The 18,048-nt window shown below is 33.6% G+C and overlaps 1 protein-coding gene across 1 annotated transcript; it reads right to left on the bottom strand.

Annotated features, from left to right (window-relative positions):
* Positions 1-2,189: 2,189 nt before the first annotated feature.
* LOC134268179 (uncharacterized) lies at positions 2,190-15,999 on the bottom strand (the record flags this gene model as incomplete). Its single annotated transcript, XM_062750371.1, has 4 exons — positions 2,190-2,494; positions 2,632-2,988; positions 3,352-3,411; positions 15,685-15,999. Coding segments are annotated over 4 exons (1,037 nt in total), but the record flags the coding sequence as incomplete, so codon positions are not given.
* Positions 16,000-18,048: the final 2,049 nt, after the last annotated feature.

Genomic DNA, 18,048 nt, shown 5'->3' with positions numbered 1-18,048 from the left:
TGTGCAGAACAGAGTTTACCTAGTATGTAACAGTCTACGTGAGCGTTGCATAAGAAGGCAGTCCGTATACAGGTAGAAGTAACCTGTCGCTTCTGGAAGAAGCGACGTTCTGGCGCTTTGCTTGTTACTTTGGGCGCTTCTCGAAGTCGCTTCGGACTTAGAAGCCCAATTGATTAAGAGCAGTTTGATTAATTATTTCGTTTATTTGCGTGCTAGGGAAGCACCCGCTATCTGTATATTTTGCATATGTAAATAAGTTTCTGTCAACAATCAAATTCCTCAGCAAGGTATCTGAGGGGGCCCTAGACCCTGAGAAAAATCATATTATAGTATAAGTGTTAGGCAAACACGTTACAGTAGCATAAAATTAAAACAAGGTGTGTAGTTTTTGTGAGAATAATTTGTTGGTTTTTCTTAGATTTTATTAAATGTTCAGTTGAGATTTCAAGTAGCCAAAAGTCTCAATTTTTCAAAAATTTCTGGCTGTTTCCATAGCAACCAAGATACCTTGCAACCAAATTTTATTTGATATTTTTATTTCTGGTATCAAGTAGTACTAAAGGAGAAAGTTTCATCAGAATCAGTGCATGACAAAGAAGTTTTATTATTTATAGAAAATGGCTATCAAAGAGCTAATTTTTGCTAGATTTTGAGTTATCTGCCCTTTGTAAGGGATCATTGAGAAACAATAATAAAACAATTAATTTTGATTCATTTTAATTAATAGCTTTAAAAAAATTGAAAACATTTATTATTCATTTGATTTCTCATATTTTTAAGAAAAAAATGTTTGGAAAAGAAATTTTATTAAACAACTAGTGTCTGGTAAAATTTTGAAAAAGAAACAAATTATTTGGCAAAATGCCAGTTTTTGAAGTTAAAAATATTTTAAACGAATAAAATACCCACTCTACTTTTTATAAAAGTTGAATAACATTATTATAGTGTTTTTAAAATTTCAGTTGATTTTTTCTCATAGTGCTTGCAATTTTTGATAGACCTCTTGAAAAACAGGGTAAAAATGTCCATTTTCGAAATGTTAGAATTTGGTCATCTTTGAGCCACCAATTGAGGAATTTGCTGTGACATTTAGAATTATTTTTTTTATTTGTGTAATATATTGCTCCATATGTTCTGTTCATATAATGTATTATTTATCTTATAAAAATAAAGATGATTATACCATATGAAATGAATTATATAGCATTTTTATGTGTGAAATGGGCATAAATGGGGCCAAAATCTATTTTTGTCCGTTACCATGGCAACCAAGGTGGTAACCTTAATTTTGAATGTTGATTATGTCATACTGTATGGGCATTAATCACCTGAAAAAGTTTCATTGAAATCGCCCATGGTGTGTGCCACAGCCCTATAGTAAAATTTTGGTCCTTACAGAGAATTGATGTTAAAATATGAATGAAGCAAAACAAATGAGGCCAATGGGCCACAATGCTCACCTGAGTCACCATTGACCCTGCTGTTTTTTATCACAAGATAAAACAAGAGGTCTATGAGGGCCTTAACGGTCACATGCATATTATACACCATTGTACAGGATCCACAGAAGTATAAAACTTGAGGTACTGTGAATAAGATCACAAAATAATACTCCTGACTACATTTTTTTAAAGAGTCCATTCAACTTTTGTATTAATGTGATTTTGAGCTTGCCAGTAAGACCTTGGTTAAAAAAAATGACACATCCTCTGTAATGAGTAAATTTTAGGTGAAATATAGACATCCAATGTTTCTCCATTAGAAAATGATAGACAAGTCATGAATTTAACACTTTTTATACCAGTGACCTTGAATTTTCCACTTGAGTCAAAGGTACTGTAGGAGTACTTTTTTCTGGGTGGTATTAATTTACGCTATGTACTCGGTCACAATTTTCCTGCTGGAATTTGTCCATGCGTACTTAATATAAATGTAAGGCATATAGTGACAATCTAGAAAATCCATGTATTTTTCTACCCGCCGATTAAACAGAATTGAGATTCCGCGGAATTATGACTCCATGGAAAAAAGTACGTCTACAGTATGACACACACTTGACTCTCATAAACGATCTTAATGTACCAAATATTCTAAAAATTCATAGTTTACCCACAATACAGCAGAATATCAAATGAATATAGCTGCTGATCCAAATGAATTATTTAAAACACTTTTCATATGTAGTTGATTCACTTACCAGCTTTACTATGGATATCTATGGGATCAATTAATTCCAAAATCTCACGATATCCTACGTCCTTTAGAGCAGTAATAAAAGCCTCTACTGTCTTTAAATCCCCATTCTCAATCAATGATAGAAGTTTTTCTGTACGTTCACTAGAAGTGGGAGCACTTCTGATCGAATCCATTGCGCTCCGTGCAGAGCATTCTGATTTTGATAACAAAGAAATCAGAGCTCCAGGTTCTAACTCGGAGACAAGTTCATTCCTATAAACTTTCACTCTCTGCTTGGTTAGTTCTGCCTTAGGAATATCTGAAAGACAACACACAAAAAAAATCATTTTCTGCTGTGTAAGACTCTCTGGGGAAGGTATATATCAGTACATAATGCAAATAAATGTTATGTGTGCATTGCATTATAATGTATTTTTTTTGAAAGATGAACTTTACCTGGCTTAGCTGCTGGTGGGTGTGAATAAGAAACCTGTACCCTGATCTCCAGAGGCTCTGTTCCCTGAACAGTAGGTATATTTACCCTCTTTATCATCCCTAGTATAAACTCCACCAGCCTGTTGTTTTCTCTGGCATTGAGTAATGTCCGTACAGCTTGGTCAGTGATCGGCCTTAACTGAATGACTACAGAACCAGTAGAGACATCTTCAATAGTCATTTGTCCATACGTAGCAGCCTCCTCAATAATCCCAGTGTCTGTGGAGAGTACCTGCTGATGAAGTGCTTGTTCAACCTGCCTTCCTTTGGAACCTTCCACTGTTAGCTTTACATTTATGGATCTATTCTGGACACTTTCTATAAGAATATACAATTCATGTTCTGTACATAATACTGTAAATCAAGTTTTATTTGTGTGCGAGAAATTTTCGCAAAGTTCTCGAGAGCCCCATCATCACAAATATTTCTTGCCACGAACTGGTCTTTAAAGTCTATTTGCCTTATAACAACAGATAAAAAATTTGGCTTCATCAAGGAAAGTAATTTCGCGAACTAGTTTATCCCCAGAAAATCGTGAAATGAAGTTGTTGCAAATAAAAGTTGGTTTACAGTATCAATACATTTAAGGACTGGTAATCAAAGATGTTTGATTTTTTTTTAATCGAGAGCTAAAGTGAATTCTACACTTTTTATAATTTCATACTTTTACATTGCCTTTACCTGAAGATACTGTGTTGTTGAATTTGTGTGATACTCTCCATTCAAACTCTGCATCTGTTTCTGCAAAAAATTAGAGCAATGAAGTTATGGGAAGCACTATTTAAGCAATAAATTTGACTATAATTGAATGATGTTTTATGAATTGCAATCCATCAAAAAATTTATGCAAGAAACACTGACTGACTTCATTTAAAACTTCTAGTATACTTGAATCAGAATTAAGATATGTTTATGCCCCCATAAACGATGTTTCAGGGGTATATAGTTTTTGTTGTGTCCATCCTTCCGTCTCTCTCTGTATGTCTGTTTGTCTGCAAAAACTTTAATCTTGCCCATAACTTTTGCTTAAGTGGAGCTATGACTTTCATATTTCACATGTGTCATTGTGACAAGACCTTTCTTTGGGTACCACCAGATTTTACCTTTTGACCTTGACTTTTTAGTTAGACCCACTTTTACACAAAAATTCCAAACTTTTACTTTTGCCATATCTTTTAAACAGTAAATACCAGGGCATTTATTTTTCAAATATATATTTTTTGTGGAAAGACCTTTCATTGGATAACAACCTTGACCTTTTGACCTTGACCTTGGAGATTTCTGTACTTATGAAAAAACTTTAACCTTGGTCATAAATTTTGAACAGTTAGGGCTAGTGCTTTCATACTTCACATATGTAATCCTTGTGAGAAGACCCTTCATTGGATACCAAGAACTTTGACCCTTTCACCTTGACGTTTGACCTTCTTTTTGAAAAAAAAAAACCTTGACCATAAGTTTCAAAGGGTTAGGACTAGTGCTTTCATACTCTACATATTAAATCCTTGTGACAAGACCTTTCATTTGATAACAAGAACTTTGACCCTTTGACCTTGGAGTTTGACCTACTTTTAATTTTTTTTAACCTTGGCCACAACTTCTCAACGGTTAGGGCTAGGGCTTCCATACTTTACATATGTATTCTTTCTGGCAAGACCTTTCATTGGATACCAATTACCTTGACCTTTTGACCTTGACTTTGTAGATTTTTGAACTTAGAAAAAACTTTAATCTTGGCCATAACTTTGAACGCTAAGGGCTAGTGATCTCATACTTTACATATGTAATCCTTGTAAGAAGACCATTCATTGATCAGAATACCAAAAACTTTGATTCTTTGACCTTGACCTTGGCATTAGACCTACTTTTAAAAAGCAAACCTTGACCATAACTTTGAAAAGGTTAGGACTAGTGCTTTCATACTCTACATATTTAATCCTTGTGACAAGACCTTTCATTTGCAAGCAAAACCTTTGACCCTTTGACTTTGACCAACTTTTTAAAAATTTTAACCTTGGCCATAACTTTTGAAGGGTTAGAGCTAGGGCTTCCATACATATGTATTTTTTGTGGCAAGACATTTCATTGGAAACCAATTACATTGATTTTTTGACCTTGACCTTGGAGATTTCCGTACTTATGAAAAAACTTTAACCTTGGCTTACTTTCATATTTCACAATTGTATTTCCAGTGAGAATACCCAAATTTTGCATTAATGTCCAATTCACTTTATCAGTTCGACATTGTCGACATCGCAATAATGACAATGTAGACCCGATATTGTGATTAGATTGTCTACCTTGTTTTTATTCATTATGAAGATATTGCAATGTACACGATATTGATGCGATATCGCTTTTACAACGTCTATATTGTTATAATTTTTTCACTGTATGTTAACATTGTTGATTTCGCAATGTAAACAATGTTGATGCGATATCGCCTTTACATCGTCTACATTTTTATTGTTTCTACATGACGACATCGTCGACATCGCAATGTAAACAATGTTGATGCAATATCGCTTTTACATCATCTACATTGATACAGGTATTATTTCTAAAATGAAAGAAAATAATATACCACACTTACATAAAATGATTTTATGCGTTAAATGTGTTGACAATGATTTTACCAAGATAGATTAACATAAAAGGAAACGTTATGTTGCCATGATGTCCACTTCATAAAGGCCAACACAAATATGTAAACAAGACAAGAGGCCCAAGGGCCTTGAATCGCTCTTCTGATAAATTGTACAACCTATCACTTGTATTTGAAGCTTCTAACCCTAAGTATCCTAAGACCAAAGTTGCATCACCTGACAAAGTTTTATGATCCTTAGCCAATTAGGATTACTTTTTGGTCTACATTCTTGGAAAACCCAAAACGCATCAACTGACAAAGTTTGATGATTCTAAGCCAATAAATACCTAAGATACTGAAATATAGCCATAAAATGTCAAAAGTAGGTCACTGTGACCTACATTTTAGTCGACATTTTTCAGAGTCCCAAGATGCATCTGCTGACAAAGTTTGATAATTCTAAGCCAATAAATACCTGAGATATTCAAAAGTAGGTCACTGTGACCTACTTTTTGGTTGACAATCTCGGAAAACCCAAGATGCATCAACTGACAAAGTATGATGATTCTAAACCAATAAGTACTGGAGATACTTAAATATAGCATAAAATGTCGAAAGTAGGTCATCGTGACCTGCATTTTGGTTGACATCTTTTAGAGTTCCAAGATGCATCTGCTGACCAAGTTTGATAATTCTAAGCCAATAAATACCTGAGATATTCAAAAGTAGGTCACCGTGACCTACTTTTTGGTCGACATTCTCCGAAAATCCAAGATGCATCAACTGACAAAGTATGATGATTCTAAACCAATAAGTACAAGAGATACATAAATATAGCCATAAAATGTCAAAAGTAGGTCACTGTGACCTACTTTTTGGTCGACATTCTCCGAAAACCCAAGATGCATCAACTGACAAAGTTTGATGATTCTAAGCCAATAAATACCTGAGATATTCAAAAGTATGTCACAATGACCTACTTTTTGGTCGACATTCTCCGAAAACCCAAGATGCATCAACTCACAAAGTATGATGATTCTAAACTGATAAGTACTAGAGATACATAAATATAGCCATAAAATGTCAAAAGTAGGTCACTGTGACCTACTTTTTGGTCAACATTCTCCGAAAACCCAAGATGCATCAACTCACAAACTTTGATGATTCTAAGCCAATAAATACCTAAGATACTGAAATATAGCCATAAAATGTCGAAAGTAGGTCACCGTGACCTACATTTTGGTCGACATTTTTCAGAGTCCCAAGATACATCTCCCGACCAAGTTTGATGATTGTAGGTCTAAAGGTAATCAAAATATGCCTTTTAAACAATTTTAAAACAAATGCCTGAAAAATTCTAAAAGTAGGTCACAGTGACCTACTTTTTCTTACATATGTTTTAAGGTTCCAAGATGCAGCAACTTTCAAGATTTGATGATTCTAACCCTTTCAGTGCCTGAAATAATGGGATTAAATGTTTTAAAAAGGATAAGTCATAAAGTTCAAAAAGTAGGTCACGGTGACCTACTTTTGAGTTAACATGATGTGAAGTCCTAAGATGCATCAACTTACAAGATTTGATGATCCTAGTCCTTATAGTAAGCAAAATATAAACATTTTTAATAATTGTAAATTTAGGTCAACTTTAAAGTGACCTTGAGACCACGCCCTTTGCCCCAGGGTCATGCCTTGAACAATTTTTAATCTTCAACATATCCTGATCCTTGTATGTAAGTTTGGTGAAAATCTGCCTGGTGGTTCTGGAGAAGAAGATTTTTTAGCAACCAGTACTTTTGGTTTTGTTTTCCTGATTATCTCCCCTTGTTTTAAGGTCCCAACCCTTATTTTAGTAAAAATGGTAGCCCTTGGGCCAAGGATACCCTGTGACAAATTTGACACTGATTGGCCAAGGGGTTCTTGAGTTATGGCCCATATTCTAAAAAGTTAACGCACACCGCACACCGCACAAATGGCCATAGCATTAGCTCTTTGAGCCTTTGGCTCAGAAGAGCTAAAAATAAGAATGCATTATTCACACAAATATCTACTCATTATCGACCAATATGGCTGTGTCCACGATGTGAATGATGTAAACAAGAAAAATGAGAAGGACAATGTTGACACAATGTTAACTCGATATCGACCAACATTGTAATGTCGACGATGTGAACGATAAACAAGAAAAATAAGAAGGGCAATGTTTGACACAATGTCGACTCGATATCGACCAACATTGCGATGTCGACAATGTGAACGATGTAAACAATAAAGATAAGAAGGGCAATGTTGACACGATGTCGACTCGATATTGATCAACATTGCAATGTTGACGATGTGAACGATGTAAACAAGAAAAATAAGAAGGGCAATGTTGACACAATGTCGACTAGATATCGACCAACATTGTAATGTCGACAATGTGAACGATGTAAACAAGAAAAATAAGAAGGGCAATGTTGACACAATGTCGACTAGATATCGACCAACATTGCAATGTCGACGATGTGAACGATGTAAACAAGAAAAATGGAAGGCAATGTTGACACGATTTTGACTCGATATCAACCAACATTTCGATGTCGACTATGTGAATGATGAAAACAAGAAAAATAAGAAGGCAATGTTGACACAATGTCGACTCGATATCGACCAACATTGCAATGTCGACGATGTGAACGATGTAAACCAACAAAAATAAGAAGGGCAATGTTGACACAATGTCGACTCGATATCGGCAACATTGCGATATCGACAATGTGAACGATGTAAACAAGAAAAATAAGAAGGACAATGTTGACACAATGTCGACTCGATATCGACCAACATTGTAATGTCGACGATGTGAACGATGTAAACAAGAAAAATGAGAAGGGCAATGTTGACACAATGTTGACTCGATATCGACCAACATTGCAATGTTGACGATGTGAACGATGTTAACAACAGAAAACAGAAGGCAATGTGTACATGCTTTGGACTCATTATCGTTTAACAATGTTATGTATTGATAGATAAACAAAGGTATTATGATGACTATTATCCAACATTGTCATGTTGAATATGTTGTGATATAAGGAGGACTGGTATTTCACTGCGATGTCGACAATATCGAAAAATCATCGTGCACTGGACATACCTCAAATTTTGGTACCAATATATTAATTTTGCATTTAAGAAGATTTTCAAAGAATAAATGCATAAATCTTTAATTAAAACCATGAAAACAGTTCAACTGCTAAATTTCCAGGAGAAAAGAAGATTCCTAAAGATAGCACTAAGTTTGATTGTTTTAGCCCCACCCCTCAGGCCCCAGGGGAGCAGGGACCATGAAATTCAAAAATTTTGTTCCCCTTTACTCATTTAAACTGTATGCCAAAATTGGTTGGAATTCGTTCAGCAATTCTAGAAAAGAAGCTGAAAATGTTTAAATATTAACGGAAACAATTATGAATTTCCACCCTACCCCTGATTGAAAAATTTAGAATATACACTATCCCAGTATACTTTCACATAAGTTTCAGCTATTCTGGCCCCATGGATCTAGAGAAGATGATTTTTAAAGATTTTTCACATAAATTTTAATGTAAAACTTTATTTCCTCACAGTGGCCCCACCCTACCCCCGAGGCCATTATTTGAATAATTTAGAATCTACACTACCCCAGGATGCTTCCATATAAGTTTCAACTTTTCTGGCCCAGTGGTTCTTGAGATGAAAACTGAATTTTACTGCTATACAGCATAAAAGATCGAGTAAAAATATACTGACCAAAAAATGACAATTTTCTAAATGTACCTAATTCGAAGACATCGAGTGCACCAGATACCTATGACGCCGATATGCCAATTGGTTAAGGCATGCTACAAATGTACATGTATAGGCATCTAAACCGCATGTAAATAAAACAAATGATTTTTCACTATTAAAGTACTAGTTTCTACCAGGTATTAATGTACATAATTCGTATCATAATATTTTTTCTGGACGGTCATGAATTCTTTCTGGTGACAGATAGTAAATTGCGTCATTTTACATTGGTCAAAATGATATTTGATAAATCTCACGTCAGGGATATCCATTGATTGTCTTTCCATGCAAGATTTTTCAGAGGTGATAGTTCGCCGTAGTGGCAAAAATATACCCGTCTGTAATTTTTCAGGATATAAAGCCTATTCCTTGATGTAATTTTCCAAAAAAGATCTTAATAACACTCATGGAAATAAAACTATTTTGGACGCAATATATAAATACGTTTTCTATCTGCATAATATAAATTTACATACACAATTATACGCCATAAACAAAATATATTAAGGTATTTATGAACGGTTGAAATTAACCAGGTGGTCGAAATTACACCACCCTACCCTACCTCCTGTCCCAGGGGATATGAATTTTATAATTTGGAAGAGGCATCTTTGCTCATGATAACCATGCAATTAGTTTGCCTGCTAAATTCAAAGAGGCACAGAGTAAGATTTTAAAAAAATTATGCATTTTCACTATCAGAACCATAGAGCTCTCACGAAACCAGAAGCCTGACCCATATGGGGCGCCGTTTTGGTATTTACTAGCAAAAAGTGAAATCACCTATTCGAATAGGTGATATCACTTATTCGAATAGGTGATATCACCTCTTCGAATAGGTGATATCACCTATTCATTTTCAATAGGTGATATCACCTATTTGAAAAGGTGACATCACTTATTCGTATAGGTGATATCACCTATTCGAATAGGTGATATCACCTATTGGAAATGAATATATATATAGCACGAATAGGTGATATCACCTATTCGAATAGGTGATATCACCTATTCGTGCTATATAGGTGATATCACCTATTCGAATAAGTGATATCACCTATTCGAATAGGTGATATCACCTATTCAATTTGAATTGGTGATATCACTTATTCGAATAGGTGATATCACCTATTTGAATTTCTTACAACATTAAATAATGAATGCTCCCTATAATATACAGATTACCACTGGAACCAAGAAAATTCGGACTACCCAGTTTTCATTTTTCCGTTTTTTTTCTAATTTTCTTAAAGTTTACTTCATAGATAAGTGTAATAAATTAATTTGTGAGCAAAACAAACTACAATTTCTATAAGGGTTGATTAAAATTAAATGCAAAGTCTCCTAGAATGATGAGTTGTGAAACGAAAGTTAAAGTAAATAAGATTTAGCCACCCAGGGAGCTGTTGTTATTTCATAAATAATTTGAATAGGTGATATCACCTATTCGAATAGGTGATAGGTGATATCACCTATTCGTGCTGAATAGGTGATATCACAAATTCGAATAGGTGATATCACTTATTTGAATAGGTGATATCACCTATTCAATTTGAATACCTATTCAATTTGAATAGGTGATATCACTCATTCGAATAGGTGATATCACCTTTTCAATTTGAATAGGTGATATCACTCATTCGAATAGGTGATATCACCTATTCGAATAGGTGATATCACCTATTCAAAATCTGAATAGGTGATATCACTAAGTCATATAGGCGATATCACCAATTGAATAGGTGATATCATCTATATGAACAGGTAATATCACTTTTTGGCAGAAAATACCAAAACGGCACCCCATAGACCCAGGGGCCATGAAATTCATAATTTTGAAAAAATGAAAGAAGTGAGTTCAAATACACAGTATAATTCAAAACAGGGCATTCACCCATTCTCAATATAAGGGCTCAAATAATGTCGCCTCGTTTTCATTTAGAAGAAATACCACTGATGTAATTTTTAAATCAACATTAGAAATAGTCATACAACAATGAATAAGAATTCATATAATTATCGATCCGAAAGGGTATTTAAGGAGTTCCAAATTCAAATATAGTAGCCTATTTGAAATGTACGTTACTGTCGCCGAGGCAAATATTATGCTGAATACTCTCTGTGTAATATATAGTTTTGATTCTCAAGTAAAAAATTTCTGATAAGTTAAACCCTGTATCATATATATTTCTTTTCATAACATTAAATACATTTTCTTTGTGATAATAAATAATTTTTATTGTGCAATGTCCCTGTCGCTTAATTCTATTTCAACCACATTACAAGCAAACACAAAGATTATACACCTGATAGTTTTGTTCTCCTTTATTTATTGATGGGCTAAAATTTGGGAGGATGAATAACTCCTACTTAGATAATGTAACATGAAATTGAACAATTTGAGCAACTTTTATAAATATGTTTACGGAATGAAAGACATTTTCAATCGTAGAGATAAGAAAGAAATGTACGTTACCTATATTCTTCCATTAAGAATATATATTAAGTAGAAAATATGAGACGACTCTGAATAAGCAACCCCTTGTATCCTGTAAACTGGCAAAGACGTTTTGCTTAACACAATTAAAAATTATTTTTCACATGAAAAGTGATCATTTGAAATGTACGTTACTGAAATGTACGTTACCATGAAATTCGAATTAAGTGAATCTCGCACGAATTATCATGTATTCTCATACTTTCACACACTCGAATGTGTACACAAAGGAAAGTTTCAAAGGTTAGAGGTCGGCTAAATCCAAAAATTAATGAAAAGGAACGTTTCTGCTGAGGAAAACAAAATATATTAAGGTCAATTATATGTAATATAATTTTGATACCTGGTATATATTTCTGAATACGAAACCTGTATGATGCATTTCTTATGATATGCAAGTTCAAATAGTATCAATATACTGCATGTCTAACGTACGCTTGTGGAAGAGAATTGATTTTTATATTTGAAATGTACGTTACGTATGGTAACGTACATTTTGCGCATTTCTAACTGACATTTTTTTTAATTTAGTCAATGATTTGCGTTTACACGAGCGAAACAAAATTATCGTTACAATCCATTTGACAACTGACCACATAAATCCATCTAAATGTACCCCGAAATCCTCGTAAATGAGGTAGATTATTACCACATGCTAGAAAATTTATTTCTAAGTGTCTTAAATTCATCTTTAGCAACCTTTTTGCAGTTTGTTTACTTTTAATTTGCGCCTTTTCGTCAATATTAATTTAATTGCTGTTGATAATTTAAAACAAGGTATGCATAGGCTTATAATTGGTAAAAAAAACAGAAGTCTCTGTCGAGACTGTAGCTCTACTGGTTTATACTTAAAACAAAGGAAGAGAAAAGTAGCAGTTGGGACTTGAGACTTTAAATCAGCAATAAATAGAAAAATGATCCTTGCCACTCATCAAAATAAAAACCAATGCACAGAATTATGTATCTTAGTATAGTCTACTTGTGTGCCAAGTTATACTGAAATCAGACCAAAACTGCAGGAGGAGTAGCATTTTGAAAGAATTTCACAGAAATTTCTATTTTTAGTAACCAAGGCAACATTGTTCATTGAAATCAAAAACCGATGCACAGAATTATGTATCTTAGTGTAGTCTACTTGTATGCCAAGTTATATCAAAATCAGACCAAAACTGTAGGAGGAGTAGCATTTTGAAAGAATTTCACAGAAATTTCTATTTTTAGTAACCACGGCAACACCGTTTATCGAAATCAAAAACCGATGCATAGAATTATGTATCTTAGTGTAGTCTACTTGTGTGCCAAGTTATACTGATATCGGACCAAATTTGTAGGAGGAGTAGCATTTTGAAAGAATTTCAAAGAAATTTCTATTTTTAGTAACCAAGGCAACACCGTTCATCGAAATCAAAAACCGATGCACAGAATTATGTATCTTAGTGTAGTCTACTTGTGTGCCAAGTTATAATGAAATTGGACCAAAACTGTAGGAGGAGTAGCATTTTGAAAGAATTTCACAGAAATTTCTATTTTTAGTAACCACGGCAACACCGTTTATCGAAATCAAAAACCGATGCACAGAATTATGTATCTTAGTGTAGTCTACTTGTGTGCCAAGTTATACTGAAATCGGACCAAATCTGTAGGAGGAGTAGCATTTTGAAAGAATTTCAAAGAAATTTCTATTTTTAGTAACCACGGCAACACAGTTTATCGAAATCAAAAACCGATGCACAGAATTATGTATCTTAGTGTAGTCTACTTGTGTGCCAAGTTATATTGAAATTGGACCAAAACTGTAGGAGGAGTAGCATTTTGAAAGAATTTCAAAGAAATTTTTATTTTTAGTAACCACGGCAACACCGTTCATCGAAATCAAAAACCGATGCACATAATTATGTATCTTAGTGTAATCTACTTTTGTGCCAAGTTATATTGAAATCAGATCAAAACTGTAGGAGGAGTAGCATTTTGAAAGAATTTCACAGAAATTTCTATTTTTAGTAACCACGGCAACACCGTTCATCGAAATCAAAAACCGATGCACAAAATTATGTATCTTAGTGTAGTCTACTTGTGTGCCAAGTTATATTGAAATCGGACCAAAACTGTAGGAGGAGTAGCATTTTGAAAAACTGTTTACAGACAGACAGACAGCTAGACAGACGGACGGACGACGGACGCATTACTATCGCATAAGCTCTTCTGGTCTCTGACCAGTAGAGCTAAAAAAAAAAAACAAAACAAAAAAAGAAGAAGAAAGAAAAAGAAACAAAACAAATAAACCCAGAACACAAGACGGCCACGTACATTTCTAATACTGAAAGGCACACACTACTCAGTTTTGTTTTAATCATTGCATTTTGGGTTATATTGTTCCAGATCTGCTGAAAAGTACGTATGTTTGTGTTTTGACAAACGATGTTGCAACATACTAAATGAAATTGTTATCTAGACTGTCGATGGGTATATTCGAAATAGATTTATGTTAAGTTTCAATGGCCAAACACAAGCATTTGTTAGATCATAGCAAACTACGTCTGACTCTTATTTTTTTTGTCTGTACCCTTGCACACAGGTAGAAGTAACTAGGCTACGACCGTTGACAATTTCAGCGAAACAGCACAAAAGAATGGTAATGAACTGAGATGGAGGGGACTCCCCAATTTTATGTGAAATGAACGTTACCGAAGTGACGTGACATTCCTGTAGTTGATGACAAATAACCACATTTGTTACATTATGATTTCTTATATTACTGCGTTAAAACGCTTCATTGAAATGATTTTTATGTCAATAATTGCTTTTTTTCAATAATCTTTCTTATTACTAATTTACATATTATTACAAGCTTGAAATGTACGTTACCTACTCATATTCCGAGGCAATCGTGTCTTTATAGTGGTGATTGTGACATATAACACAATGTGATTACATAGAGAATCTTTTTAGGAATAAACTGAAACAAAACGATGAATTGTAGATGAATTTTAAGCTTTTTATTAAACAGAAATATATCTTGAAATGTACGTTACATTTACGTAGTTGTCTAAATCGGCATGGATATATGTTACAAAAGACAGTAACTACAAAATAGAATTTTATTACATGTACATGTTAAGTTCCACTATCTATAGAAAATGACAAGATTACAAACTGTTCGCTCTAAACAAAACAGAGAGAAGAATTTAAAGTATATATTTAAAAAAAGTTTTGATACATCTGGATCAAAAAGTAACCTTTGTTTTTTGAAAAGAAAAATCAAACGCACGTTCGTATGCCGAGAAAATATGTTGTTGACAGAGTTGGTAGGATGTTCTGGTGTTAAGATGAGATATTCCAATTGTGATTTTAATGACTACATTTTTTTTTTTACATATCTTATTGGACATTGAAGAAAGAGTAACGTACATTTCAAGCTACATTTCTGAATAAAATCACCCTCTACTTTACCGTCTTGTCATTATTCCATGTATTAAAATTTGATGAAAAAAACCTGGAAACAAAATCTTCAGATACTTTCTTTCAAAAGTAATTGATAGAAAAATTGTTATCTTGAACTTCATTTTTTTAAAAAATCAGAGAGGCATTTGTGCCCTTATACTGAGAATGGGTGATTACTTACAAGAAACATCACATCAAAACTTCTTGCATACATAAGGACATGCATATCAGTGTATGTTACAAACTTATTGGGCTGAAATTTATTGAAAAATAATGGAATCAATATTTCTAGGTGATATACAAATTATGATGATACATTATGCCTGAAATAACTATAAAGTGTCAGGAAATTCAGTGCAGGATATAATGATGTTGACAAACTGTTATTTACATTCCTCGGTGATTTCAATTTGTTAATCAGTGTAGTTCATGTCCAATGTATGACAATTTACACATTACACAAGAAATAATTGATGGAAGATAATGTAGTCATATAAAATTTGATTATATACTGTACTTTTGAAATTATTTAAAGCAAATCATTAGTTTGAGAGGGGGTGAGAACTTTTTTGTATGAATTTAAAACAGAGCAAAATTGTTTTCAAGTGTGAAAGGGCAAAAATGATCGACATGGTGTGAAAAAAAAAACTGTTTAAATTGCTGCAATTACAGAGATACCTACCAGCTCCTTTAGGTCCTGAGTCAGCTTTGACAAGCTCCTCAAGAATTTCTCTATATCCATTTTTTCCCAGAATAAACAACAAAAAATGAAAGCAGTTATTTTCATTTTTCTTTACTGTTTCCAAGAAGCGTTGGATTTGCTTAGAAATTTTGTTTGTCTCTGTAATTCTGTCATGATCAGGAATGTCTATTGCGCTCTCCTCAAACAAAAGGTCACAGAGTTCAAGAGGCTCCAGTTCCTCCAATAGAAAATCTTCATGTTCTTTGAGACAAGAGATATGTAGGCTCCTCAATAGGGGGTCCAACACAGGAATTCCTAATTGAAAGAAATTCTTAAGTTGAGCCAAACATTTCTTTATTGTGTATCAATTAAGGCTGTCAGAATTTGAATTGTAATAATTGATAGTATACAGAAAACTAAAACTAGAATGAAAAGAATAAGGAACAAAAGGTCAATGGACTACACTGCTCACCAAAGTAATAAGGTCCTGTTTTTCTTATGTTAAACCCACGTACAGGTGCTCGTGGACAGGATTATCCTTACTCCCCCCCCTTTCCCTCAAACTTTCAAAATAAAAAAAAATCCGATTTTTTTTCTTCATTTCTAAGCCCGGACAATTTAATTAATCTGTATGTTTCTATTTGAAAATCACATAAATATATCGATCATAAGCAATTTCTATACACAGTGGTTTCACGTATATCTACATGAAACCACTGTGTATAGATATTCAAATGTCACCAAGGTCAATGACATTGTGACCTTGACTGTGACCTGTATGCTAAAAATAGTTTTTTTGTACCTTTGCCATAACTTTTGAACCACTGTGAAGAAATAGAGACTTCATACTTGGTATCCATACTTTATTAATCAAGTTCTTACAACTGACACCAAGGTCAATGGCCTTGTGACCTTGACTGTGACATAATTATATGTTTAGACATGTATGCTAAAAATAGCTTTTTAAAAAAATTCAATGTTAGCGCCAGGCGCATAGGGTTTTAAAAACACATCTTGTTAAATGGTGACATAATTTTTTACAAAATTTTAATTATCTCCCATTGGAAGAATAAGTGGCTTATTATTTGCACAAACTTGAATCCCCATCAGTGATGATCACCCAAGCATATTTTGTGGCAAGTTTGGTTGAAATTGGCAAAGTCGAAATTTTTGAATTTTGTAAATTTCTCCAAATAATTCTGCATGTACAGTAAGTTATAATGGGTGTATTGTCAGCATTTAATCCGTTGTTTTTGCTTAAGAATAGGTATTTCTTCTATTAAAGCAGTTAAGTTATATCAAATCATTTGAAGGACGTCATTTTTATGACTTTTAAGCTTGTTTTTTATGTTTTGGCTTGTGTGTTTTTTGCGAATAGGTAGGTAGGTTTTTGAAAGATGGGTGGACGCTAAACAGAGAAAAAACTTGGAATGCCCTCATGTTTTACTATGAAATTTAGTAAATATGGTGGCATATATCAGTTCGTTTTATTGTTGACAGCTGTATTGCAATATATCATGTATATATAAACATATTATAATGTGTATCATGTTGTGATATTTTCATTTCCTATTTTTATTTTATTTTCATAATTTAAAGCTAGTATAAAAAAATAATATAATTCAAAACTGGAAAAAAACATCTTTCTTCAATTTCAGCACTCTTTTCCCTCATTTTCCAAATCAGGTCCTCTCTTTCAAATCTACTTCCATAACCCTGAAGAGTTCCTTGCATGCAGGTTCCCATTTCGTCAAAAGTATTTTCAGCAGTTTAGATGTCTTCTGTCTTGCACTGGTAAAGTAGTTAATGTCGGAAATGTTTGTTTGTTCAGGAAGCCATACATCTGATCCACCATTATTCTAGCATCATCAGTGACTGGAAGTTCCTCTTTGAGAAGACAGAAGTTTTGCGTTATGCAAAAAGCATACTTCGCTGCAAATGAAGTAAAGTTGTCATAAGTATGATATATCTTTGAAAAGTGTGGGAATCACTGTCTACGTTTGTTGGGTATGCCAGTATGTGTACTTAAAATAGCAGGCTTCATATTTTGTCCGCTTTGGCACAAACGATGATGCGCTAAATCATGAATACCGCTAAGAATTCATATATAAATAGAATATACGGCATGAACATGTGTAGCGCTAATTCATGATTATGCCAACGACTCCATATCCATTGAATGCACTAAATTTTGAATATGCCAAATTATGTACACGCATATAGTAGGTTATAGCACATGTACTAACTTGTGGACTTATTAAGAGTCCAGAGAGAGTTTTGGCCTTATGTAATATGTAATCTCTCTTGGGTGTTATATAATACGTAATAAGGGTCTGTCCACAAGTACGTACCTGTGGGTTATAG

Source organism: Saccostrea cucullata, unplaced genomic scaffold (assembly GCF_032062105.1).
Source record: "Saccostrea cucullata isolate Sc308-1 unplaced genomic scaffold, CSIRO_AGI_Scuc_v1 ctg9284, whole genome shotgun sequence".
NCBI classification, from domain to species: domain Eukaryota; kingdom Metazoa; phylum Mollusca; class Bivalvia; order Ostreida; family Ostreidae; genus Saccostrea; species Saccostrea cuccullata.
The sequence above is the reverse complement of the archived record's forward strand: the minus strand, read 5'-3'. Positions and strand labels throughout refer to the sequence as shown.